Source organism: Aspergillus caelatus (genome assembly GCF_009193585.1).
Source record: "Aspergillus caelatus strain CBS 763.97 unplaced genomic scaffold BDV27scaffold_37, whole genome shotgun sequence".
Classification (NCBI taxonomy): Eukaryota; Fungi; Ascomycota; class Eurotiomycetes; order Eurotiales; family Aspergillaceae; genus Aspergillus; species Aspergillus caelatus.
This window is the reverse complement of record NW_022475300.1, coordinates 41,092-66,063: the sequence shown is the minus strand read 5'-3', so window position 1 is coordinate 66,063 and position 24,972 is coordinate 41,092. Positions and strand designations below refer to the sequence as shown.

Below are 24,972 nucleotides of genomic sequence, written 5' to 3'. Positions count from 1 at the left end.
TCCAATCTGAATAACCACGCTCCTGTTCGTTCCCTGTGAATACCACACGCCATCTGAGCATCTACGCCTAGTCTTCACCATAGACGGACGTTCTAAAGATGATGGCAGATTACGTCATTGCTTCCCCCTTCTACTAGGTCCTCGTCCTTCTTCGCCATGGAGATCACGACCTTATTCATGGGGAGACATTTCCGTTTCATACCATACTTTATGGCAGACCAAGAGTAGTGTGGTTTCATAACCAAAATGGTCTGCTGTCGCCCCATAGTCTGGTAGCGCCGTATATGTCTGGAAACTTTCTTGGTATCTTGTGTATCAATAAGCCAGAATCATTGCCAATAATGGTCGACATCACCGGCCCTTGGGCTTGGGCTTCGGCCGGGGGTTACGATGATTCGCACCCCTTTTGTTCCCAGATGGAGCAGGTCTATTGTATAGCTTCTCATTTCCAAACGCCGCATCGGCGACCCGGAGGTAGCTTACGACGCCTTGGTCGACAACCGCCAAGACGACGTTCCGGTATCCATGTCGGAGTCGCATATAGAGCATTCTTTCCATCTTCTCACCTTTTGGCGGGTCCAGGGGTGTGCTCTCCAGGAGGGTACCAAGTTGAGCTAGTGTTGGTACAGTGGTTTGCGTGCGAGCATTGACGACTGCAACTCTAAAGTCGGGTGCAGGAGGAGCAGATTTGCGGAATGGAGTAGACGGTTTATAGACATAGAATACAACGCGGAAGGGTGGTTTCGTCTGCGGAGCTTGGGACACAGGAGCTGTGGGGTCGTGAAAAGGAATTATCGAGAGCTTGCGGTAGATATCATCTATACGGCGTTAGAATGGAACCACGTTATAGACACATTTAGAGTACGACTCACTGTAGCTGCGATGGATCCCAAGACCAGCAACAGGTCCTATAGCCGTGGTATTAGAGCTATGCAGCCAGTCCATGAACCGCCCATAGATCCCCGCCAGACCAGGACCTTGTCGCTTGGTCGATTCTGGTTGCTCAAAATCTTCCTCCGCGTCATCGTACCACCCAGGAGCTCGGATAAGTGTGTAACCCAGCCTTCTCAATCCGGAGTAAACGGAAAACCGATCGACCGTCAAACCCCCATGTCCAATGAAACACGCATACGCAGCCTGCAAGCTCATCGGGATCCCAGAATCCTCCGTCTCACCATCATCCTCGCATCCCGTTGCTGACCGCGGCCACCTAACATCCAGACTGCCTCGCTCAAGCATATACAAAGCTTCCTCCGGCAGAAGCCAGATCCGACCCCACCGATCCGCGCGTCCCATGTTCTTGAAGAATTGTCCTTTCGGGTTCATTACGTAGACGCAGGAATCCGGGTGAAGGTTTGTCCCGGTTCCTGCGGGCTTTTTAGGCTGGCTTTCCTCCGCATCGGCGGTGTGTGCTGGGGTATCATTCTCTGCAATGGTGTCAAGTGTTTTTGGCGTAGCTAACGATCGAGGCGGAGCAGGTCCATCGGGGGCGTAGATGCCAATGATCTGGTTCTTTGGATTGTGTAACCGCGGATGTGCGAGGGCATTGTGCATAGCCTGGCGTGAGGCATCTAGGATATCGGCCTGGTAGAGGGTTGGGTTTGGTTCGAAGTCCTTTTCACCGCGTTTGGGGAGAGTAGCTTGCGATGTATCTGCGAGGCTATTCTCCGAGTCAGTCCACCATGCAACTCTATACCGTATGGGCTAGGAACCAGTAATACTGACAAGGAAAGATTGCTCAGCATGCGAAAGTCCTGGGTCTCATCGGACAAGTCCGTGTCGATATGTGCCGCGGAGTCATGCGATGGGAGGTGGATGGCGGCCTCGTCTGTGTCGGCCATTTTGATGGTTATAGTAGCTTTGGGTCTAAGTAGGAACCTTCAATGGAGGATGAAAAAAGCTTCAAGGAACCTGCATCAGGTGGAGACTGGTCCAGACGTAAGGAAGAGGTCTAGAGCTCGAGAGAGCAAGTGAGTGGTCAAGGTAAATTTCCGGAGACCGATTGGCGATAAAAATCTCGGGTGGCCCGAGCTTATCAGAGTTAATCAGTTCCACTTTCCCACCGCGGGGAAGTTCTATTGATCCCCTTTCACCACACACACTCTCTTATTCTCTATCCATGGGCACATGGGCTGGTACTGAGTACCCATGGACCTCGATGTCATAGATAACAGCGTCAAGTACAACGAGATCCTTACCCAGGTGTGTAGACTTATCACTCGCACTTTCGCATCGAACCCTTCATTAATCATTTGGCTGGCTCATTAGATCTCCGTTAATCTTAGCAATGCGCTGACTACTTTCGGTTCCTCCTCCAAACAATACCAGACAGTTCTAGAAATCCTCAAAGATTGCCTCCGGAATATCGAAAGCGATCGAAAACAGACCTCTCTTTCTTTGGATCCGGATACACTGAGTCTGGCAATGGGTTTCTTGGAAATTGGGAAGTAGGCCCTCTCTACCGACTAAAGTACTCAGAGTCCACGCCCTATCCAATATTAGTATCTGGACAACTTTTGAGATATGACGGGGGCTGAGGGGGCAGTAGATTATGACTACCGCTTTCTGGGAGACAAGAAAGACTGGTCGGGATAAGATAAAAAGCCTTACCTTACTGCGGATGCACGCCTGATATTCGCATGTAGGAAAGAAGCATGTATCCAGACCTGAATTGCCTCCTAAACTGATGCACAGAGTACCTAGCCGAGCTTTTGTCCTGTTGTTTATCTCCCACTTACACAGTCAATCCTTGTGCATAGATGCGCTTGGTTGATTTCTCAGACTCTACCAGTAGATCTTACATATTAGATTGAGCGTACACAGTTAGGGAATGATATCGAAAAACAAGTGACCCCTGGCCAACGGGGTCCCTCCCTGAATGCTAATCAAACCCAAACACCCCGTTTTCCTCCCGGCCAGCGAAGACGAAATACAAAGGCTATCATGAACACCATGCAACAAATAACTCCGGGACCCATGCATTCGTGAAACGTGATCGTGCTCGGCTATTTGGCGAGCTGGGAATTGCACGCGATTCTCGCAGTGCAGGCTGAGTCCTATCTTGTATGTTCGGTGTAGTAAGAGTGGAAACCTCCACTACCAAAATTGAGCAAGACGTCGGACTCCCAATGAGGATATCCAGAAGTTTAATCATTGCCTTTACTCAATCGATCAAAGGCTTCTTCTGGTTACCGACAATGGCTACTCCGAGATGACGAAGAGCGTTAGGGTCACTGGGTCGTACTATCGAGGGTAAGGGTAACATGGGGTTATCTGGGTTCACATGGACAGCATCTCGAGCGGCCTGCTCAATAGCTTCCATTTCTTCTTTACACCCGGCGTGATCAAGAGGGCAGACAACTATTGGCTGTCGAATAACAATATCCCTTGCAGATGTCAAGTGGGCCTATAGCCAGTGAGCTTCATCCTACTAACTATTCGGAAGGGTCTGGGCGAACTCAAATACGAACCTTTACCGTTAAGTAGTACTCAATCTTATAAAGGGTTGCGGTGGTCGTGAACCCGCTCACAGCATACATAGGAAAAGGAGCTTTCCCTCTAGGAAGTATTCCCTCGGAATCTCGCATATCCTTCGCTGGAAATACTAAGCCGAGGTTTGTTAGGAAACCCGACGGTGGCAGCTTCATTCCAATATGCTCAGTCCTCTTTGTTAAGGTTTTCACTTTCCTCTGCGGCTCATCACCTTCGTGGTTATATATGATTTCTTCGTCGATGCCAATTGTAATCTTGCTTATTGTAACCTTCCGAGCTTTGCTCATCCAATCCGGGTTTGGAGATAGTTTGACATAGACACTCACTGGGTCAAGTGGGCCATAAGACCATCGTGGTAATGAGATGCCCAGAGTGACCAAGTGATCTGTTACCCGTTCTGCTAGCTCGGGACGGTTATACATCCCAAATGTAGAAAGTGTATCGTAGCGCGCAATTGGCACTGGAAACGGGTATTTTCTCTGATCTGAATGTCCTTGTTGGACCATCACCACAATCTCGTAGTATGTCTCGGCCGTTCGACTCGGAAGCTGTAAACTCGCAGGGGGGACTCGCCGAGTCGCATCTTTCCCACTGCGGCCGAAGGGGATGAAAAGGACGAAAGGCAGGTCCATGGAAATAACCTCCTCGTATTCTCGACCGGCGGGGCAGCGAAACAGCAGCATCTCCTTGCCCACGATATCTGTCATCTCTTTCCGAGGAGGGGCCAGGTGTTTCTTGGTAACGGAATCTGCCGACGGGTGTATTGTCTCACGACGGTGAAGGGAAATAGTAACGAGAGATATATTGACGGGCGCCGTAATGCCGACACTAGGCCTGATCTCAACCTTGCCTTCAATACGAGGCTAGTCAACCGGTTATTGCGACGCTCATGCCATATCAAGGGGAGGGAAGGCTAACACTCACCATAGTTGCGGATATACCTGGATATCCGATCAGAAAGTTGCCATTCGGCGGCCCCGACACTCGCACGAAGGCGGCCATGCTGACAGCGCTACACCCACACCACCATGGGGCGGCTGAGAGGGATGCGCTCCAGAGCTTATCCGGGGGGTATGCGACCTCGACGACCTCAGATTTGTTGAAAGGCTCATAGATACCGGCTGGGCCAGCGGTTTCCGCTCGATCGCCTTACGCCGAAGCTTTTGCGACGGCGCAGTTGCGGTAAGCGGCTCGTGTTGTCCTGGAGAAGCGCTCGGGCGACCTCCCAGTGGATCGCAAGACGACGTACGGATTGTTCGATTGGCAAGTATCGAAGCCAAAGGCGCAGATGTCTCAGGTTTTGGGTAGGTGAAACCGGGGAATTTTTAAATAAGCGTAAAAGGGCACAGGAATAGGTGTTGAATAGCCGCCTATGTGGGGGTGGGTGGAAGTTGTGATTGAGGAGCAAGTCGATTGCGGCGGCTACAACAAGTACCTCTTGTTCGAGCCTCGATTCGATCGGCGGCTTTGCCAACCCTTTCCGGGTTAACATGTACTCTCTTCCGTCAGCGGATCGGCAACAACTCATTTCCATGAATACGAGAGCCACACCTTTGCACGTTGAATTCAATTCAAGTTCAGCACTTTACTGAGGTCTTTCTTTCTTTAAACTCCTATTTTATTCTATTCGTCGTCTATATTATTCTTGACAGAAGGTTAAGCAATGCTGCCATCATGCCCAGACCTCTCCTTTCTATAAATAAGACTTGATGAACCACTGGTACCCTTCGCATCTTGAACCCACCAGACCCAACAAGGCTGAATGTCTCATTGGCCTTGACGGCCTGTCACTGCCCTGTGAACAGCCCCCCCTCCATATACCCGTATGGATGTCTCGGGAAATGGAGTCAAAACAACAACAGCAACGCGGTAGGCTTAAATCCCTAGCGACACATCAGGCAGCAGCTATATCATGAAAAGGTGATCTATATCGATGATTGAGTGCTGTCAACTTCATCACTTTTTGGTCTTTACGTCATAATCGAACCATATATGTTTTACTGCAAGTGACAGGATCAATAAAAATTGTCCAACGAACAGAGATATTCCACACTCGATCTTGAAACAATCTTTATTGTATTAGGATATGGAGTACACATGTTTCATACGGTCGCCCGGTTACTCCTCTGCTGGGATGTTAGCGAGATCGCGGCTGTTAACAGCCACTTGGAGGGAGAGAGGTAGCATCGGAAGCCGATTAATGCTGAAGCCTAGCTATTCTATTTGAACCCTTGGAACGTGATGACTACTATGGAGTATACTGCTATTATTTAGAATATGGGATGGTATAGTATAATAGTAGATAACTTGCGAAGAGGGTATGACTGTCCTGGTTCTGATATTGAGAATTGGATGGCTTGGTTTTAGAATCGGCATAGAGTTAGAAAATATCATAGGGTACTACTGGAATACATATATCTATGTTAATACTAAATTTAAGGTATCCGTTCATAAAAATTATAATGAAAGATGTAGGGTTTGGGGGGGAGATTCTTTGTTAAGATATATATTCTTTACCGGGATGGAGCCGAACGCATTCTCGACTGTAGCTTGACATAGTGGTTATTCGACCGTTGCTAGATAGCTCAGCTAGACTCCATTACTGATTCAACTCGTATATCTCACTACTACCAGCATTTTTCGATCAGACTGATCGTATAGGGCTGTGACTACTATGGATATCCAAGTGGCCGCTGCATTCAGGGCAAGGCAAAACTAGTACGTAGTATGTTGCTTGGCACTACCGCAAGTATGTATAACCTAGACGGCAACAAAGAAAACATAAAGTAAAACACGAAGAAAAGAAGACGGAATACATAGAGAGACAGCTTCGAGTAGAGAAAAAAAAAATACTAGTATATTGTATTCAGTGAGACCTGCTACTTCTCACCCAACGGCCATGCCCGATATATTGAGGGTTTCGGTTGCCATGTGCAACAGCCAACCCAAACTTTATGACATCGATGTCCCCACTATCGTCGAACTACACAGTACCGGTTTGACCCCAGGCCAGATCTTTCTCTCCACCCTGCATCTTAGTACGCTGTAGGCTACGACTATATTTTCTGCAGCATCTCCATTGAATATTGCACATATATCACAAAAATGCCTCCTACTCGTCGTCGCGGCGGCCAGGCCACGGCCACCCGCTCTAACCAGGCCACCCTCTCATTCGGATCCAAGTCCAGGGTTACCAAGCCATCGGCGACGCCGACGCAAACGAAGAAGACCAAAGACCTTGAACCAGTCATCGCTTCAATTTCTGAGAAGACTCCAGAGCCTGAACAAGTGGCGGTGCCACCCACTGAGCCTTCGCAGCCGCATGTGGCGGAGCTTGCCGTGAGGCAACAAGCCCAAGCGGAGATTGAACAGCCCTTGTCGAAAGAAGACGAAAAGGCGATCAAGATCACTGAGAAGGACCTACAGCAATACTGGAGGAAAGAGGAAGAGAAGAGAAAGGCGCCTCGGTGTTAGTGTTCCCACTGGTCATCTCCGGTCATAGCACACATTCACATTGCAGGGTCAAAACTAACGATATGCGACAGTTCACCAGCAAGACCTCACACTACATGAAAAGATCCTGCGACATTTCGATCTTTCTAGTCAATTTGGGGTACGTTTGCTTCGTGTATCATAAGTTCCAATGTGTCCAACATTTTCTGGTGTTCAAGGAGAACGTCTAGCTGACTGGTATCTAGCCTTGCATTGGAATTGCTCGGTTGAAGCGATGGAGACGCGCAAATTCTTTGAACCTCAGCCCCCCAATTGAGGTCTTGGCCGTGCTACTCAAACACAAGGATGATGTGAAACAGAGGGCATACGTCGATGAGCTTCTGTCCTGAGCCACTATCCTATTGCACAGATAACTTTTATCTGGAATGGATGAGTGTCAAAGATATATGGCGTCTGGTTTAGTATCCGGGGTAGGGCGTTCGGAAAGCATTGTATATACATACCCTCGATTGCGGTAACTTGAATGTTCACCTTCAATGTTGTGAGACCCAAGTTTATAAATGGATTTGTTCTTTCACCTCTTACATTACGTATCTGCTCCTCAATAGCATGAAAGTTTCTACCCAACTACTAATGCATATGGGCTACGAATAGTAGAAGATTTTCCATTGGCGAGTCCCAAATTTCACAAAAGGGGAGAGACAAAGGCAGCTTACTCCACCACAAAGAACCCTCCTAAAAGACAGCCACACGCGAAGAGACAGCGATTCGCCTAGGTTACACTTGCTTTGTTCTCGGCCACGCCCCATTGCACAAGATCCTAGTAGATGTCTTACTTTACGGGTTGGTAGAAACCTATCAGCAAAGTCCCGAAGCCGCCTCACTGGACTTTGTGTTCTCGGTATAGGTTGTTTTGATTCGTCACCTGTGATACATTGACCCATGCCCCAATGGCTCCGCCATGTCTCACCTTTTCCCTTGTAGTAAATGAGTGGTAGGAGGAGTAAAATTGCATCTACCAGCTAGAGTGCTAAATATGTGGTCCTGTCAGATTAAGTCTTGATGAGAAAACAGTAAGTGCTTGGTTACGTCCCTAGCCCTAAATGTGCCTACTACCCATGGCAGTAGTCCTACTTCAGGACTCTGATATCGACAGCTGCACGGCCTTTTTGCCTTTTCACTAGCTAGGTATCCAAATTGTTTGCACGATGCTCACCAATAAAATGGCTAGTGATAGTTATTCTGTACAAGTCCCCTTTCATCCTACTAGCTTCGCATCAGTAGCCGCTCATCCAAATGAAAATTTGATGTATATGTATAGAACCCCCTGGTCCGAGTCTACGTATGCTTTTTGCAATAATGAACTCAATAGGTCAAAGGGGTATCATAATTAGCGTTGCTTACGTCCCTGTGCCGTTCCTTGATCATTCCCAGGGTGTACGGAGTTACGTATTGGGGAAACGCCAACTGCACCAAAGGAGGTCTTACTCCCCAGGTGTACCAGATAATGAACTCATGTAGGGTTCATATTGCATGTCACATGGCGTGACGGTTCAGGAACGATTGGATAGACTTTCCCCAACCAGAAGAATTGCACCGTCCTGACCACAGAAGCTTGTAATTGAACAAGGTCTAATATTAATGTTAATAAGCATGTGATGCAGTTCCCTGAATCTGGTGAAACGTTCCCCTCATGGCTTATAAAAAGACGCTCAATTCTCCCGAGAGATGTAACTCCATCGTCGCCACCACTCGTTACATCTCGACACTCGTTTCGATATCGCTCCAACTTCCCTTCTACTCTCTTGAACAGGAAATCGTTACGCTTCCACAATGCAACTCCTTCACCATATGATCGTCCTGTTTACCAGTCTGGCCGTCGCCCAAACCCTGCCCAATATTCCACCTTGCGCAGTAAAGTTCCCCCAAGACCTCCTCACATTCACCGAACAACACTAACTAATCCTACAGGCGTCGTGTCTCGTCAACGCTCTGCAAGGCGATGGATGCCCATCCATAACCGATTTCGCCTGCCACTGCCAGAAACCCGAGCTCGTCCCAAAAGTCAGTCCATGTGTCGCACAAGCCTGCCCTATCGCCGACCAATCTTGTATGTCTTCCCCATCAACACCGGGAACTAATAGACTAATCTCCATCCAAAGCTGTCTCCAATGTCGTGGTCTCCGCATGCTCCTCAGCTGGCCATCCCATCAGCGTCCCCAACCCAGGAGCTTCAACTACCCCCCAAGCAACCACAACCACAACAGCAACGGCAACTGGCACAGCGTCACCCACAGGCTCCATGACCATCCCTACCACCTCCTCTCACGCATCATCTAGCCCTAAACCCTCGTCTTCGGCTGCTAGCTCGTCTCATGTCTCTTCGTCTCCAGGGGCTTCCACTCACACTGGCGGTGGTGCAGGGGGTGCTTCCTCTTCGGGCACTGCTTCAAGCAGCTCAGCTACCCCGCCTCTTAAGACGAATGGAGCAGCACAAGTCACTGGGGGCTTCGCTGGTGTGGCTATCGCTGCCGTGGCTGCTGCGTACTACCATCTTTGATCCCTTAGTTGGGGTCGATGTTACTCTTCGGAGGAAGGGGTGCATTTCTTGATGATTGTTGTCCCTACAGGGATTGAATGATAATACGGTGACTTGGGCTTTGGGGTTTGTAATATTATAATTTTAATGATTGCTTTGCCTGTTTTTACCTTCTGTCTGGCCTATTGGTTCTTGATTGTTGGAATTGTTTGCTTTCGTTGCTCTCTGGCTCACTTTCTACGTACCTTTGTTAATACAAAACCAGCTTTGGTTAATATTAAATCATGTTGGATGATATGCCACAGTACTGTTCCTTTTGCTCTCTTTAGACTTTATCGAGTGTGTGAAGATAGCTTCATAAAACCTAAAACGAGAACGAAGAGAAATGAGGATGTAGTAGTAAAATATGCATTGGTATGTCCATTAGGGTAACGCCGTCGTAGAAGAACATTAAAAAAGTGATAGAATTGAATTGGGGAAAAAAGAAGTCTATGGTACCCATAGCCGCACGAATCCTCCAACGTCCTGGCGGCAAGTCACACAACTACCAAAATTGTTCATTGCAAGGCTCACTCTACACTCTTCGCAAACGCAGAGGCATCGGCACGGCCACGTAATGACTGAACGTGGGTTTGTCTGGCAGATAACACACGGTGGCCCGCTTGGTCCCAATCCCGAGGCGCCAGACTCCCATGACTGTTCATCAGCACGGACAGAAGCGCTTGCGCGTCGGGAGAGGATAAGTTTCTCAAGTATCTCACTCTCTTCTTCCATAGTAGGCTTTCGTTTTTCGGATCTTATTTCCTGCGACATCCGAGATGACAATAGTACCTGTGCCCTTTCATGCTCCATCTGCTGCTGAAAGCGACGTCGAGTCAGTATTCGACCCTCTTGACCGGCGGCGAGATGGGCGGCTAGGATGCGTGCCTCCTGCCTGCTTTCCTGATCGCGCGGATCGAGCAAGCGCGCGAAAGAGCCAATATCCATCATTGATTCTTGTACGGTAGTGCTTTCGCGAGAGAAGCCTGGAGGGAATGGGTTGTCGCGGGTGGGTGTACGGCGACCGTCCGATTCATCCTCCCATTCAGAGCCTGTGGCCGTGGACATTGAAACGACACTGGTCGTGTCATCAAAGTCGTTGTCGGGTGGAGAGTAGTCTGAGCTCAAGTCTCGGTCACCCCATGAGCCTCCAGCCTTCCACCAGCCGTAAAGCTTGTCATCAAGTCGCTGCTCATCCGATTGCTGCCAAAGTGTTGACCCTGATCGTTCCCGTTTCCTCATTTCTGTCTCTACGTCGAACTCGTGATCCGTTGGTAGCACCAACTCGCCGGTATCTGTTAAAATCCAGAAATCGAGGGACTCCGTTTGTTTGTTCTTCAGTTCCTGGGGCCGATTCTTACGTGGTCTTACTATTGTCTTCAGCCATTGCGGCCGGGCACTAATCCCCACCTTGCTCAACAGCTTGTCCAAGCCATAAGCGGTCCATCTAAGGAGGAGATAGAAAATTCCACGGAAGAAAGCAAAGCCATGGTAGCACCGGACCATGCCTCGGAAGGCCCCGACGCCGCCCGGATCTGTCTGAGTTCGAAGGGATCTTGATCCGTTCTTGGGCTTCTCGATCTTCTTCTCCCGGCCATATCCGCTTTCCCATTCGGAAGGCGCTTCTGGGATATCGAAGTCTATAGATTCGCCACCTCCGAAAGGAACGTCACTCGTATGGCTGACAGGGTCCCGGATAGATCGCTTTTCTCGTGACGATTCGATTTCCGCCAACCTATCTTCCTCTAGCCATGTCATACTCCGAGCAACAACTCCTTTGCCTTCATTCAGAAACACCGCCTCACTGGCTGCAGTCAGGGCGGTGTATCCAATTCTCAACAGGGTGGTGTAGAAGTCTTCGTGTCTATTGAATCGTATGTTGTGAAACTGGGTAGCGCCCTGCATGTTCTCTTGTGCCAGTGTGAATCTCTCTCGAAGCGACAGGGGCTGAGGAGTATCGACAGGAAGGGAGAAAGCAGTGACGAACAGAGCAAGCAAATAGATCACAGCACATGTGATAATGCCCGATAGAATTAGCAGATGTGGTACGAATCCCACGATACAAACTGTAGGAAATTTTAGGACCACATTCTCACTTCCGACAGATGAGCCTTTTATCAAGCCCCACGCCATGGTAGACATGAAGCAAAGGCCCCAAAACGCCGTATTGAACAATCGGTACCGGCTCTGTTTACCAAACACATCTAAGACGTTCGAGGTAAGGCTATTGCAACATGATATCAGAGCAATCAGAAGTAGCTCTGGGGTCACATTCATCCGCTCGAGAACTTGAGTCCTACTAAGCAGATGAAGGGTGGATTGGGCGCTTTCACCCAAGTCATCTTTGCTAACACTTTGCTTGGGTAGACCAAACAGTCCTAGCCCAAGCGTTTGACTGATTGTAGACTCCGCCTCGGCAAATGCAAGAGAGTGCTCGAAAATGGACATCCCAGCTTCTGTAACCACTGCCCTTCCCTGTAGCGCGCACGAAAGTGTTTCGACAAAGTGACTTAGGCACAGCCGGAGGAACACAGGCCAGAGAAGCACAAACGATCCGTAGGAGATATCCGAGGAATTAGCGGGCCGGCCCATGTTCATTGCACTGCAAGATTGCTCATCTGTCTCCCACGGTAAAAGCGTGGAGCCGAGCGAATACAAAAACCCTCCACCTCCAGCATGATCAAACAACAAACGTTTCCCGGGAGTGCCGTATCGAATGAGCGAGTACTCGGTCGACGTCTGGCAGCGGATGGCACGGAGTAGCGAGTGAATTTGAGATATGAACAGAAGGATCGGTATAATCCGTAAAGCTAGTCGTCGACTCCAATCAAGATGGAGGTGTCGCCGGGTAGATGCATATATAGTGATCCTGTTTAGAACGAGGGCCTTTGATCTATTAGGGCACGATGGTCATAGGGACTATCCGGCAGGTAAAACTTTACCACAGTGAAGCAAGCCAAAGACCATCGACTAGTCAAGTAGGAAAAGAAACCACTGAACTTGATAACAGCCTGGAAGATGTCGGCGAGATGGTAACTCGAGTCGGCCTGCGCGGCGGCTTCAACGATGCCTTCTCTGGCAGCATCCGCCGCTGTCTGTGTCGCTTCTACCACTGCACCCCCTGCTGGTCCTGTAATTCCTGAGCCCCCCAAATAGGTCGCCATACTCGGGAACCCCACCAGTCGGTTGACATGAGACGAGAGTGCGGAGAAACGACGGAACGGGGCGGCGAGCAGTTCGCGCGCGGACGAGGATAGTGCAGAGGTAGCGGCAGCCGGGATCGTTGTATTAAGAGATTGTGCAGTGGATGTAGCCACGGGTACATTCACTGTCCCTTGCAAGACAGACATGGCTGGCTGCTTGGTTGCACGGCACTTGCCGGCCTACTGTGCTAGATCCGAAGATTAGGCTTCAAGTACAAGACATTCGCGGCGAGATCAACCGTTCGCGGTAGGGTGAGGATACCCCAGTGTGATGAGTGAATAATGGGTATCAGAATGACGGAAATCCTGAGCGCATCATGTCCTAAAACATGAGCCTCGATGTCAGCGGAAGTAATGAAGGTAGGTCGCAGCTCCCTTTAGTTGTTGTCAACTCCCTAAGCCCGGCACTAACCCAGCTTGGGGGAATTCCGCTGGTTCCGCACGTGCCTCGGTGCGTTGACCAACGCCAAGACTACAAGTACGAAGTATATTGACGGTACTACAGGAACAAGGAATTCCCACGAACCTCGACCTCACCCGCCGCAGAACCCCTCTATACAGCGATCGTACACCGATTCATCGCTTCTCACGACTTCAGTTGCATTACACCGCCTTACAGCTATTGAGGGAGAGATCTTCCCAGCGCTCTTGAAGATGTTGTTTGACGAGGAAAAGAAAGGACCAAGCAACCGGCAAAAATTAGCGTAGGTGCTTCTTGGTCTGGGGTAATGTAGCCATGCCGGTAACCACGGAAAAGAAAATAAAGAAGTACCCATACAATGATCAGTTTGCTTTGAACAACCGACGTTGCTTCTTCCTCGTTGATTATGGGGAATCTCAAAATGATGACGATGTGCCTGTGCTCTCCTATGAGTGGAAGGAGACTCTCTGTAGGGTCCTGTTCAACCCGATAACCAACGTATGTAGCTAACGTCAGCTCTGTACGGATCTAGACACCGACTGCATCTATAGAGAGCCTGGCATCAAGCTCGATGCCGGTGATAAACTGACTGCGATGATCAAGGCAGGAACTAATGTGGTAACAAGTGCGGAAAGGGGCGTTGAATCTTTGAGACCCAGATTTTCCATAGCCTCTTTCGGTTTTTGCTCCTTTTTCTTTTCTTTTAATTTCCGGTGTAAATCCGTCCGCGAAGATGACTTTGGTCAATGCTGCAGGAATGAACAGCAAACTTTCTTTCACATCCCCCTTTGGTAGGTTAAAAAGGTCAGCCGTCAGTTGCTCTGGTTTAATATCATTGTCTTTTAGCAAAGAGCCCGCATATTCAGGAAAATCAAGGACACTGTTGAAAAACAGTATCCCTGTCAGCAAGAGATTGAATCCCGCGTATATCCACTTCGCAGTTATAGATAATTGCGTACCTCTGTTGCGCATTGTATGCGCTTCGTCAAAGACAGCAATCTCGAAGAGCCCGACCAAAGAACCTTTCCATTTTCGAGGCGGCCGAGGTGGATCATAGGTGATCTTCTCCTTTTCACACCATATTTTGCTGCAGATGGTCCATGACGACTAGTCAATGTCCGATATGTGGTTAGTATTAACACCTTTGCCCTGTGGGGCTGGCCATCGAAAATCTCGTCGTCATTTTGGAGTTTCCCATCTATTAAGCGAGCATTATGTCCGGATGAGGTTCTGTAATCTCCATAATACACCCATATCTTAAACAGGGGCGACATGGTATTGATCTCCGCTCGAAGGGATAAGGTGAAATCGCCTATATTGCTATGTTTTTAATATTTTAGAGAAACACGTCAACGTGTCAACATACCTACTAGCTAGTCTATAGGGGCCTGACCCCTAGAATACTACCACAGGATCCAACACCACAAAATAGGGCCCCTGAATCCTTTGGTTAGGCCTACATAGTATAGAACAGTCTATACTTTATAAGATTAGATAATTGCAGCTATTCGACCTATCCCAGAATTTTTGTATATATCTTCTGGGAGACACTATTCTAAGATATTACCTTTTACTGACATATCTCTGAAAGTCTATCTACTATTAGAATACCTTCCCAATGTATATTTCCGCTGCTGAATTCTATATCTATATAAAATACATATTGATATATCCAGCAGACTGTACCTTTCTACCTGCTAGTCTAGACTAGTAGGTCAACCTTATAATCGGTAGTATAAGGTCACAGAAAGGGGGAAGCAGTCTACTAAATGGTTGTTATTTTCAGACCCCTTTGGAATTCCCAATGTATATACACATACGTGTATGTATGACACAAATGTCAATGAGAGCTGCTTAGTATGTATATTGAACGGCCGTTGGCGACCGGAGAAGAGCCCCTGAATAGGAGCTGTATTCGGGGATAATGTAAATCTCTCTCTCAATCACCTAGAAATGCCTTTTCGTGTACCCAGGCTAAATTGACTCCCTCGGCACCTAATAGTAGAGGGCATTCTAATAGAGTTTGTGCACGGACGCCACCTGGGGCTGACTGCCATATGCGATAATTCTAACCATATGTCGGCGGTCACTATCCTCGAAGTCTGGCACAGCTGAGTGTGCAACTGCTCTCTAATACACAAGTTAGCTTGGTCTTCACATTGAAACATAAAGCTGCGGCACACACTTGGTCCCATACGACAACAGTCCCTTTCTCCCATGAAACCCGACAACTGAAATCCAACGACCGAATATGATTATGCAGGAACGAGAGCAGGTTTTCAGACTCCTCGGGCTTATAGCCAACGACCTGTCTTGCAATGCTCGGGTTCACAAATAACACTGGCTCATTGGTGACAGGATGCTGGATAATAAGTGGATGTTCCGTTTGTACTGCCTCTTTCGTCGCCCTTTCCTGCCCAATGCGCGCAACTTCTCCAACACTGGCACTGGTGTGTAGGAGCTTTAGCCGATGTAGGCCTTCACGAAAGGTGGGTGAGAGAGCTTGATAGGCAGCTGTCAGTGAGGTGAATGCTGTATCTCCACCACCAGACGCAGGTGTCTCAAGAACCCAGAAGAATGATACGCCGGGTGTATTGGGAGTGAATGTTTGGTCTATGTGCCAAAGGTCATAGCTGGTACGTGTTCCAAGCAAAGTGCGAAGATTCCCACTATAAACCAATCAGCTGACGGGGGATACAGTGCGGATGGCATACTCTCATACACTTTTTCGTCGGCGTACACGACCTGGAACTCAGGACTGGTACCTTGTGGGTACCCCATGGTCGGATGCTATGTAAGTAAGGCATTAGTTTATGCAAATTGGGCGTTATTACGAAGCTTATCACGGGCGAACCTGATGGAGGGGTCCATAGTGAGCTGCGATATTCCGCTGTCGGCCCGTTCCAATGTCGGCAAAATCTTGGTCTCTCTGCTCCGCTCGTCAGTTTATATTCGGCTGATAGGAAGAGAGTCGGGATATATTATGGTAGAGATCGAAGTTAGGTTATCCATACAAATACGAGCACGCCTCTCTGAGCAGCCAATAGTGCTAGTTGATCCAACCCTTCCGTACTCAATTGACTTAGCTGCACTCCTCGTATTTCCGTTCCAATCCGTGGGGTTATGATCTTAAGCTGGCTGTCTTTAGTACAGATCTCTGATAGGGAAGGATCCGCGCGACATCCTGCCTCAGGAATATCTTGGAGGGGAACTTTCAGAGTTGGAGTGAAGCCTTCCGGACGGACAGGGAGGTAAGCGGGGTAGAGGGGGGCAGAAGCGTTGTTAGGCATAATATCTAAATTTTATTAGATATTGGTATTACAGAATTTGTTACTAGATAACAGTAAGAAAATTTGATGTTGCAGTCTATGCCGATCGGGCTGGGGCCGGCCGGGTTATATAGACGGTTACATTAAATTCCGAGGTGCCACTACAGGTGAGGGCTAAACGGTTTCCAAAGAATGGCAATAATTATACCCCTCCATTCGCTATGACTCGGGTCAGATCCTTGTAGCAGCTAAAGAGATTTGGTGAAGCTAAAATCGGAGCAGCTCCGAATAATATTACTTATTGTGGTCACAATCTTTGAACATGTGTCAAATGATTCAATGATATGACCTGATGATGCCTTTCAAGCCAAGAAATACACCATCAACACCCATTCACATATGGCATTTTCATAGACGCAAGCTCTTTTGTACACTAATAGAGGACGTGCATATTCATTCCTAACCTTCCAATTCTTGGCCATCTTAAACCTTTGGCCTTTTGCGAAAACCCAACCAGACTTTTGTAATAAACACTTGGCTACAGGCCAACGTCGCAGACCATCGATGATAACTATCGCGCCATTCACAAATGAGAGATTCCTTCTAACATATAAGTCTTCTGTCTAAATGCAAAAAGCCACACTTCTGTCTCTGATGAAAGAATTCTATTCTACCTGGGCGCAACGTACCACGCTAAAGGCTTGTATGCCCAGTTGAAGGATGGCGACGACCAAAAATAGTGTGGTTATTGAACAACGCCCTTCGAATGATGAGAGCCACCGAATTGCAAGAAGTCGAGTATGGGACAACCCAATTCTATCAAAACTCTGTAGAGACAGGGAGCGTCTGGTGGTTCTTAAAATTGATTTTTTGCTGTTGACATGGGCATTTGTTTCTGGCTTGACCAAGGTCGGTTTCCCTTGGTGCTCGGCATAATCCGTACAAATGTTTTCTTCCAAAACTGAAACTAATCAGGCGAACCGTAGGACATGGACCAGTCTGCAACTACCCAAGCATACGTTTCAGGAATGAAGGAATCCCTCGATCTTTATGGCAACGAACTGGTGGAATTTACGACATTCTTCTCTATCGGATACGCTATAGCAATCGTGCCGTCACAACTGACGCAAACCAAGATCAGGCCATCTATATGGCTGCCGACTTGCGAAATTATTTGGGGTGCATTAAACCTGGCGTATGAATCCCTCCTCTAAGCTGTTTAAAGCATGCTAATGCTCATTGCAGCACATTTGCCGCAAAGAACGCAAGAACTGTATATGCATTGAGATTCTTTTTGGGAGTTTTTGAGTCCGTAAGTACAATCCTACCATTCCTAATATGGGAATATAGACACTGAATAATGTAGACTTCTTGGCCAGGACTTGCTAGTCTGCTGTTTAATTGGTGTATGTCAACATATATCGCATTCATGTCCCTGTTTTAAGCTAACGAGAACTCTAGATACTCCCCAAGAACTGGGAACACGTCTGGCAATCTTCGGTGTCAGTGGTACAGCAGGCAATATGTTCCTCGGGATTCTACAGGCAGCCTTATACAAGAACCTAGATGGCGCAGGCGGACTGCAAGGATGGCAATGGCTGTTCATAGTCACGGGTTGTATAACGATGGCATGGGGCATGCTTGGCCTGTTCATTATCCCCGATTCTCCAAGTATTACCCGGGCATTGTGGTTAACAAAACGCGAACGCAGAATTGTTGTAGACCGCATGGTAAGCTATGGGATTAAGACGAACGAACTTGTCAATCGGCAAGTTGTTCTGAAGAAGATTCGTGCTCTCCTAAAAACCCCATTGAGCTGGCTCTATATCGCTGCATATCTTCAGTATGCATGGAGTCAGAGGTGCAATTCGTATTTTCTGTTATACCTAAAGGTATATCCCTCTTAGTAGTGACGGTGGCAAAGTTGGATGCTGATCCGTGACAGGGCCTGAAAAATGATAATGGTGGACAGCTATATAGGTAAGCTACCTTAGCCCATCATTCGCCATAAAGATTGGTTTTAACAGGAGCAGCACGTACACTGTCAACCTTATTCCCTTGGGCGGATACGCAATCTCAATCGTCACCAATGTCGGCCTCAATTATCTGAGTGACAAGAAGCAATGGCGATGGCAAGTGGCTGTCTTTGCAGCAGTAAGTGGAATTACACTCGGATAAGCAAACCATAATGGGCTTTTATTTGCAGCTTGTCTAACACGATCAAAGCTGCTGCAAGTCCTCTGTTGTTCTGTCTTGTCTGCCTGGCCCGATTCTACGCCGACAGTCATGGCCTTCTACTTCATGACCTTTGCTACCAGTGGATGGGGGTATGTCATATTCTCCTAGCTCCCAACTTACGGTAATGTATTAAGCTTAAACTATGTATTAGATATGCACTGCTAGCTTGGATCGGTGAGATTCTTCGCAAAGAGCCCGAAGTCCGATCAATCCTCGTTGCCCTAACTGTTACGCTTGTGTGTATGTGTTGCTTACCGAATTCCGTAATTTTCTTCTTTTTTTTTACTTCTTCTTCCTCTTCTTCTTCGTCTTCCTTCACTGTTGCGACCGAATATAAAGATTAGGCTTTGCTAATTGCTATTCTCAAAACAGATGTTGGCCATGCGACAATTCCACTTCGTATTTGGAGAACGTCGGATAGTCCGCGGTATCCTATTGGATTTCCGCTGTCCGCTGCTTGGGCGGCCGGAAGTATTGTCTCAATGTTGGGAATTGAATTTTACATCAGGAGGTAAAAATCCCGTAATTAAATCACCTTGGAGGACTAAAAGTCAAGTCTTGTGGCTAACCTACAGATTGAGCAGACATAAGGAAATTTTGGAAAATGGCCTTGGCGGGGCTCCATTAGACGAAGATGAGAGATCAGCTACGGATATCTTGAAGGATACTTGATGATATCAATGTATAGTGAATACTTTTAATTTTGAATATGACTTGATCTCGGGTTTGTATAGCTACACCTATGCAGATGCAGTGCAATTCAGATATTCTCCGGTGTTTGGCCACATGTCTCCAAATAACACAGGTTTATATTCTAGATCATAAAATGCCAATAATCAAAAGCGTGGTAGTTGACATTTATATTATCTCGTCCGAAGTCTCTTTGATCTACTGCAAGTATGCAATTTCCGTTCTCGCACAGCCGGTGAGGCCTGGGCTTCACTTTGACGAGAATATTAATGGACATCCTTAGCCTGAAAACGACAGGCGAAAGGTCGCGTACGCTGTACACACGGGATGTATATAGATAGTAGAATTGGGGCGGGTTTATGACCGTTTAAAAGCTGAAAAAGGCCTAGCAGAGGAACTACTTGTAGGACGATAATACGCCAATTCATAATTTCATTTCATTGCGGTTGCCGTCCTTGAGAGGGACTCTGTCATAGCTGCCGGATGGTACAACCACATCACAATGTATACATCTCGCTACGGCTTCGCACTCCATCGAAGACGCACGTGTTATCCAACGGCACATACTGCCTTGTGATAACCTTGAGTGCCTCCTGTGCGACCAAGCCACCAGTAAGTGACGAGATATTATGCAGCTCGCCGCCTTCTGTCCGGCGAAGTTCTTGGGTGGCTTCCAAAACGTGCTCCCGGGCGTCCTGGTCAACTGCAGATTGGCCGTCGGCCATGAGCGCAGAGAGAACACGATCAATCTGAGCGTCCCACGCCACCTCGTCATCAATCGATCCACTGGGGATTTTTCCTTCTTGCAGGTCGGTCACAACATTGTCCAGGACCTGGAAGCCAACAAAGACAGGGATAAGAGAGTCAGGGATGCTTATACTGTTGCGGATGGCCTTAAGAGTCTGTGCTTCTCTATCGATTTCAGGGATACTGCGTCCACGAATAACCTTGATGTGAGCGGCGTTCTTGCAAAACACTTCGATATCCTTCTCTAGGATTTCACCCGACCGAGATCCTATCTGGGACTCGATTCTTCTGACTATATCTGTGACTTCTTGTACATCTTTTTTCGCCTTCGACTTGTAGATGTTTTGAAGAGAGACATAATCTGCCGACTGAGCCTTCATATCGGGCAGTGAGCCCGGCAGAGGCAGCACATTATGCTGCTGGAAGAACTCCCGGACTGCAGATGCGATGATCCAGAAATCGGCCGAGTCTGCTCGTGGGGTTTTGCACTCTTCCATCTCAAAAATCTCGCGAGTCGAACTGCGTAAGCTAAAGGAGTTCAATGATTTCAATACTGCCGCAACAGCCTCATCATAGTTTTCTTCGCCGCCTTCGGGATTGCTCGTTCTTGCGCTTGAGCGCACCATTTCCCTAAACTCAGATTTCTCCTTGTAATTTGATGGAACATTGCCGCTGTGTGCCTCCTTCCATTTCTCAAGGTAGTGGAGAAGTAGTAATAGATATGGAACATGGCCGTGTTGGTGGTCATCCAAGGTCTCCAAATCATTAATTTGAGAAGCAGCTTCTGCCAACTCCGGCCAAGGGTTGAGCAGGCGGAGATCCTGTGTTGTCTCCGGATCTGGATGGGTCTCTACTATAGGAAACAAGGGCGGCAGTTGGAGCGAGAAAGTGGAGTAGAATCCAACAGATCGTGTATACAAGACTGGAATGTTTAGCTCACTGGCAGCCTTGCAAAGAGCATCTAAAGTGGGTCGCTTCATAGGACCAGAAACTAACACCAGCCTATGCTGTGCGAGGAACCCTGAATCCTGTCTCAAAAGTTCCGTGATTGGCTAAGGATAATGTCTCAGCATATGGATTTATGTAAAGATAAACACCGATATTCATACCTTTGATTGGAAACTTCCTTCTACGTCAGGGTTCAATTCTTTTAACAATCGGCAGGTCTCTGCGGCCCTCGGCTTGCCCAGGCTCTGTTCTTCAAGGAAGAAATTGACTCCAAGGTCCGCCTCGGTGACAGTAGCAGGGTCCACGATAGTAAACCCTCCAATTCCAGGAAGGACAAGGTTCTTCAGTGTTTCGACACCCACTACGCCTGATACTCCAGTACTTTGATTGCTCCATGGACCATCAGAATTGACCAAAAGTACACGAGACTCCTCTAAAGCCTTCTGGCCACTTGCAGCCCATAGCCGCAGTTGCCGATCATATTTCCTTTCTTTGGAAGATGGCCCAGTCAGGGCACTAGGAAAAGCATCAGTCATGAGGGGCGGGGAAGTGGAAGAGGAATGATAAGGAATAGTTGAGAGTAGGGGAGAGAGGATATAAAGACACTAATACAACTGGAATACTAGTACCTGCCTCGGACAGGCAATAGAATAACAAGCACCTGACTATTGTTGAAAGCCCGTAGTAGTTGTTGACAATGGTTCTGCAGTAATCCGTAGTAAACGCTGTATGCCCACGTGACGGGTACAACAGCGCAACAGGGCCCGTGCATTGGAAGTGGCCTGAGGCCGTAGCGGTTTGATGACGACACAGCCCCACCAATGGCAATCGTATATGCTACTATGCTAAACACTCTGCATACAACTGAGTTACTGACACTATCTCAAAGCCGCGATCAGCCTAGCGCCACTCAATGGCCTTGCTCGCATTTGGAGATCCTGGGAGCACATTAAAGTTAGAATACTGATTCCCGTCAGTATACATGAGCTAGAGAGCACCATCCAAGGACATGTTGATTTTTCTGTATCTCAAATATTTCGAGGTCCTCAAGATACAACCCCTTGGTGAATGGCCTCTTTCCTTGTTAGCCGGCGCCTTTGTTTATTTAGAAGCCTGTCGTACAAAGGTGTGGAGGATCATGTTATTTTCAGGATTCAATAGATAGCAAATGCCTCGCTACTTCAATATGAAAGATAACTAGTATCAAGATGCTGTTCTAGGGGACGAAGAGCATCAATGCATACAAGCTGCTTATCTATTTGAGCAACGGAATCTGCTATTCCACAGGCTTATACGACAAAGCTTTCCCGGTCATGTTGAGAAGCGAGCTGCGAGCGCCATTTCACAAACAGATATGATTATGAGAACATTATTCATGTAGGTAGGCAGTCTGGGGTAAGCGTTTACTTGGAGATGCTGTATTCGTGCAATAAAGAATATTATTAATCAATTTCAAGATATATCCTCCGGTTACTAGCCATATTTGGCATATATATTGCATGTATGCCAATACTTGCGCATGGTCAGTAGAGCTGGTTTGGGTAACAATTCCCTGAATACTTGCAGTAGACTTGATCTCTGATAAAAGTCAGCGGATCTCACCGAAGTAAAAATGTCAGCTCGTAGATATCTTAATAGCACTCTGTGCTCTCTATATGCAACGGGGTAGAGAGGCGATGACCGCATCATTATGGTTCTCCTGATCAAGGACTCTGCTAGATCAAACATGTAATCCTCTAACCTTCATAACGAAGGCATTAGCACCTCTTAAGTATCTTTTTCTTTTCTCTCCAGATGTAGTCACGGCCTCACAGCCTCATATCTAGCTCCGTTGTTGTCCACCGCAAATACATACACCAATTCAGGACGAAAGTATGATCATGTTCCGTCGGTGTTGAAAGGACGACCGCTTGTCCGGCTAGTTGCTCAGCGGCATTTCTATCATCATTCACAAGTGGTTGCTAGGGATTTAGGAAGAGATGCCTTCTAGAGTATTAGGCTGTAACATTTGTGTCGGATAAGGTGTGGCTCGATTGCCCATGTGAACATCGAGCAACCTTAGACTCTATTGTGATTGGAGTAGAAGTGTAGAATTCTCACTGGTATGGTCAAATGCCGGAAACCTAAAGCTTAGAAATCTGTCGTTCACTTCAGATAATCTTGTCACTCAAAATACATAACTCCGAATTTGGTATTTTTCTGTTTGGTTGTTGCCATTCCAGAGAACGCGAAACCAAGAGCGCTAAGGTCACCATGTATCCCGAATGCGCCACTATTAAGGCGCATGATATTGCACTGTACAGCTTAATTGGTCCTATTCTTTTTTCAAGACGCGCAAATGGTAATCTGTTGTGGCGCGATATGTCGCCCTTTTCTAGCGAAGATTTCCACGGCCCGGTTTCTTACGCGGAGCAAATGCTCTGATATCCGGATTGTCTTGTAGATAACTGATATCCCCGCCCGTAACTGAATTGGGGGAAAGGCTTTCCATGTTGACGGTGGCCTGCAGTAGTGCTAGGGGGAATTACTGTACTCGGTAATCCTAAACGCTGACATCTTAGGCCGTGCACTGCGGCCTGAGGCCGTCGAACGTACTATGACGACACAACCCCACCTATGGATAAAAGTCACTTTTACCATTGAGACAATCCATAAACTCTGCAATTTGCGTGGACGCTACCATTAGTTGGGATTCGTACAGGTGTTACATATCCATTGAGCCTCAATTGCTCTGCCATGTTCTTAATAATTCCACGTGGCCCCCAATTTACCGTGTGAGTCAAGATTTACCGGGACGTTCCTTGGGATCGCATTTTGGATCCCCACCTTCAGGGCAACTGCGGTTCTTTTCCCCCAGTAAACTGCTGCCGCTAGAGCACTTTAAACTCCGACATAGCCCGCCTAATAATATTTATACAGATTCCGAGCCTTGTTCCCCTCATCCTTCTCCGCTCACCCTCGTCTCCGTCTGCATACCTTTCGTTCCTCCTCTCCCACAGTCCCTCCTGCAAACTTTCGTCTTAAATCCACAATGGCCGATCTTATCGAATCCGCAAAGCGCGCAGCCGGTCAGGCTGCTGTGAAGAACCACTACCCTAAGGATGCCAAGTATGTGGGCATTGGCAGTGGTTCCACCATTGTCTATGTTGTTGAAGCCATCAAGGAGTCCGGTGTCGACACCTCTCAAACCAAATATGTGCCTACAGGCTATCTTTCGAAACAGCTCATCGTCTCCAATGGCTTGACAGCCGTTGACTTCGACTCGCTTCCCGAAGGAACCGTGCTGGACATTGCCTTCGATGGAGCGGATGAGGTCGATGACGACCTCAACCTGATCAAGGGTGGTGGTGCCTGTTTGTTCCAGGAGAAGATTGTCGCCCTCCAGGCCAAAGAATTCGTCTGCGTTGCTGGTCAGTGGACCTGATACTGAACGATGTCCAAGAGAGGCTTATCAAGACTGACCACAACAGACTCCCGCAAACTTCAATCTCGTCTCCTTTCGAGCTGGAAGTACATCCCCATCGAGGTGGCCCCCATTGCTGCCAGTCGTGTGCTAGGAGAGCTCAAGGAACTTGGTAGCATCTCGCCTGCTCTTCGCTTGAACCCTACTGCTCCTGAAGGCGCACCCAAGCCTACCCCTTTGAAGACCGACCAGGCCTTCAACATCATTGACGCTCCCTTCAAGGCTCTTCTCACCAAGGCAGACATTGCAGCCGGACAAGATGGCACTGGAAAGGATGGAGTTTGGGAGGTTGAAGCTCTTTCTCGGGCCATCAAGCAGATTCCCGGTGTCTTGGATGTTGGTATCTTCTCCGGTGAAACTGGCCCCCAGGCACAGGTCCGTGGAGGTACTGGAGGTCAGAAACCTATCGCCGCGTACTTCGGCATGCCTGACGGCTCTGTGTCCGTAAGAAAGGCTTCTGCTTAACCACT

At 47.9% G+C, this 24,972-nt stretch overlaps 11 protein-coding genes across 11 annotated transcripts; 5 read left to right on the top strand and 6 right to left on the bottom strand.

Moving 5' to 3' along the window:
* Positions 1 to 169: 169 nt before the first annotated feature.
* BDV27DRAFT_74581 (tRNA-splicing endonuclease subunit SEN54 family protein) lies at positions 170 to 1,965 on the bottom strand. The gene is made up of 3 exons (XM_032077467.1): positions 1,726 to 1,965; positions 873 to 1,660; positions 170 to 818 (listed from the first exon to the last, which is right to left on the bottom strand). The coding sequence occupies exons 1-3, from the start codon at positions 1,839 to 1,841 to the stop codon at positions 352 to 354; spliced, it is 1,371 nt and encodes a 456-aa protein (XP_031930419.1). The 5' UTR covers positions 1,842 to 1,965; the 3' UTR covers positions 170 to 351.
* Positions 1,966 to 2,072: 107 nt separating this feature from the next.
* BDV27DRAFT_123986 (uncharacterized protein) lies at positions 2,073 to 2,735 on the top strand. The gene is made up of 2 exons (XM_032065992.1): positions 2,073 to 2,202; positions 2,269 to 2,735. The coding sequence occupies exons 1-2, from the start codon at positions 2,149 to 2,151 to the stop codon at positions 2,449 to 2,451; spliced, it is 237 nt and encodes a 78-aa protein (XP_031930418.1). The 5' UTR covers positions 2,073 to 2,148; the 3' UTR covers positions 2,452 to 2,735.
* Positions 2,736 to 5,035, bottom strand: BDV27DRAFT_123985 (arrestin C-terminal domain-containing protein). Its single transcript, XM_032065991.1, has 3 exons — positions 4,417 to 5,035; positions 3,471 to 4,355; positions 2,736 to 3,406 (listed from the first exon to the last, which is right to left on the bottom strand). Exons 1-3 carry the CDS (start codon positions 4,492 to 4,494, stop codon positions 3,164 to 3,166), a joined length of 1,206 nt encoding a protein of 401 aa, XP_031930417.1. The 5' UTR covers positions 4,495 to 5,035; the 3' UTR covers positions 2,736 to 3,163.
* A 1,434-nt stretch (positions 5,036 to 6,469) lies between these two features.
* On the top strand, positions 6,470 to 7,529 carry BDV27DRAFT_123983 (putative DNA polymerase delta subunit 4). Its single transcript, XM_032065990.1, has 3 exons — positions 6,470 to 6,961; positions 7,038 to 7,105; positions 7,191 to 7,529. Exons 1-3 carry the CDS (start codon positions 6,598 to 6,600, stop codon positions 7,332 to 7,334), a joined length of 576 nt encoding a protein of 191 aa, XP_031930416.1. The 5' UTR covers positions 6,470 to 6,597; the 3' UTR covers positions 7,335 to 7,529.
* Positions 7,530 to 8,515: 986 nt separating this feature from the next.
* Positions 8,516 to 9,788, top strand: BDV27DRAFT_123982 (CFEM domain-containing protein). Its single transcript, XM_032065989.1, has 3 exons — positions 8,516 to 8,859; positions 8,917 to 9,055; positions 9,108 to 9,788. Exons 1-3 carry the CDS (start codon positions 8,779 to 8,781, stop codon positions 9,503 to 9,505), a joined length of 618 nt encoding a protein of 205 aa, XP_031930415.1. The 5' UTR covers positions 8,516 to 8,778; the 3' UTR covers positions 9,506 to 9,788.
* A 156-nt stretch (positions 9,789 to 9,944) lies between these two features.
* BDV27DRAFT_74530 (putative ubiquitin-protein ligase (Asi3)) lies at positions 9,945 to 13,091 on the bottom strand. Its single transcript, XM_032077466.1, has 2 exons — positions 12,466 to 13,091; positions 9,945 to 12,409 (listed from the first exon to the last, which is right to left on the bottom strand). Exons 1-2 carry the CDS (start codon positions 12,871 to 12,873, stop codon positions 9,974 to 9,976), a joined length of 2,844 nt encoding a protein of 947 aa, XP_031930414.1. The 5' UTR covers positions 12,874 to 13,091; the 3' UTR covers positions 9,945 to 9,973.
* A 508-nt stretch (positions 13,092 to 13,599) lies between these two features.
* BDV27DRAFT_123978 (uncharacterized protein) lies at positions 13,600 to 14,459 on the bottom strand. The gene is made up of 2 exons (XM_032065988.1): positions 13,680 to 14,459; positions 13,600 to 13,616 (listed from the first exon to the last, which is right to left on the bottom strand). The coding sequence occupies exon 1, from the start codon at positions 14,419 to 14,421 to the stop codon at positions 14,089 to 14,091; it is 333 nt and encodes a 110-aa protein (XP_031930413.1). The 5' UTR covers positions 14,422 to 14,459; the 3' UTR covers positions 13,600 to 13,616; positions 13,680 to 14,088.
* Positions 14,460 to 14,759: 300 nt separating this feature from the next.
* BDV27DRAFT_123977 (TauD/TfdA dioxygenase family protein) lies at positions 14,760 to 16,532 on the bottom strand. Its single transcript, XM_032065987.1, has 5 exons — positions 16,162 to 16,532; positions 16,002 to 16,076; positions 15,870 to 15,937; positions 15,333 to 15,816; positions 14,760 to 15,277 (listed from the first exon to the last, which is right to left on the bottom strand). Exons 1-5 carry the CDS (start codon positions 16,435 to 16,437, stop codon positions 15,161 to 15,163), a joined length of 1,020 nt encoding a protein of 339 aa, XP_031930412.1. The 5' UTR covers positions 16,438 to 16,532; the 3' UTR covers positions 14,760 to 15,160.
* A 476-nt stretch (positions 16,533 to 17,008) lies between these two features.
* Positions 17,009 to 19,441, top strand: BDV27DRAFT_74467 (major facilitator superfamily domain-containing protein). Its single transcript, XM_032077464.1, has 11 exons — positions 17,009 to 17,325; positions 17,403 to 17,611; positions 17,662 to 17,728; positions 17,783 to 17,822; positions 17,878 to 18,308; positions 18,362 to 18,396; positions 18,450 to 18,570; positions 18,643 to 18,743; positions 18,806 to 18,894; positions 19,027 to 19,165; positions 19,239 to 19,441. Exons 1-11 carry the CDS (start codon positions 17,137 to 17,139, stop codon positions 19,324 to 19,326), a joined length of 1,509 nt encoding a protein of 502 aa, XP_031930411.1. The 5' UTR covers positions 17,009 to 17,136; the 3' UTR covers positions 19,327 to 19,441.
* Positions 19,442 to 19,841: 400 nt separating this feature from the next.
* Positions 19,842 to 21,575, bottom strand: BDV27DRAFT_155036 (NEDD8-activating enzyme E1 regulatory subunit; the record flags this gene model as incomplete). The annotated part of the gene is made up of 2 exons (XM_032072068.1): positions 19,842 to 21,143; positions 21,201 to 21,575. The coding sequence occupies 2 exons, from the start codon at positions 21,573 to 21,575 to the stop codon at positions 19,842 to 19,844; spliced, it is 1,677 nt and encodes a 558-aa protein (XP_031930410.1).
* Positions 21,576 to 24,070: 2,495 nt separating this feature from the next.
* BDV27DRAFT_142859 (ribose-5-phosphate isomerase RKI1) lies at positions 24,071 to 24,967 on the top strand (the record flags this gene model as incomplete). The annotated part of the gene is made up of 2 exons (XM_032070013.1): positions 24,071 to 24,449; positions 24,510 to 24,967. The coding sequence occupies 2 exons, from the start codon at positions 24,071 to 24,073 to the stop codon at positions 24,965 to 24,967; spliced, it is 837 nt and encodes a 278-aa protein (XP_031930409.1).
* Positions 24,968 to 24,972: the final 5 nt, after the last annotated feature.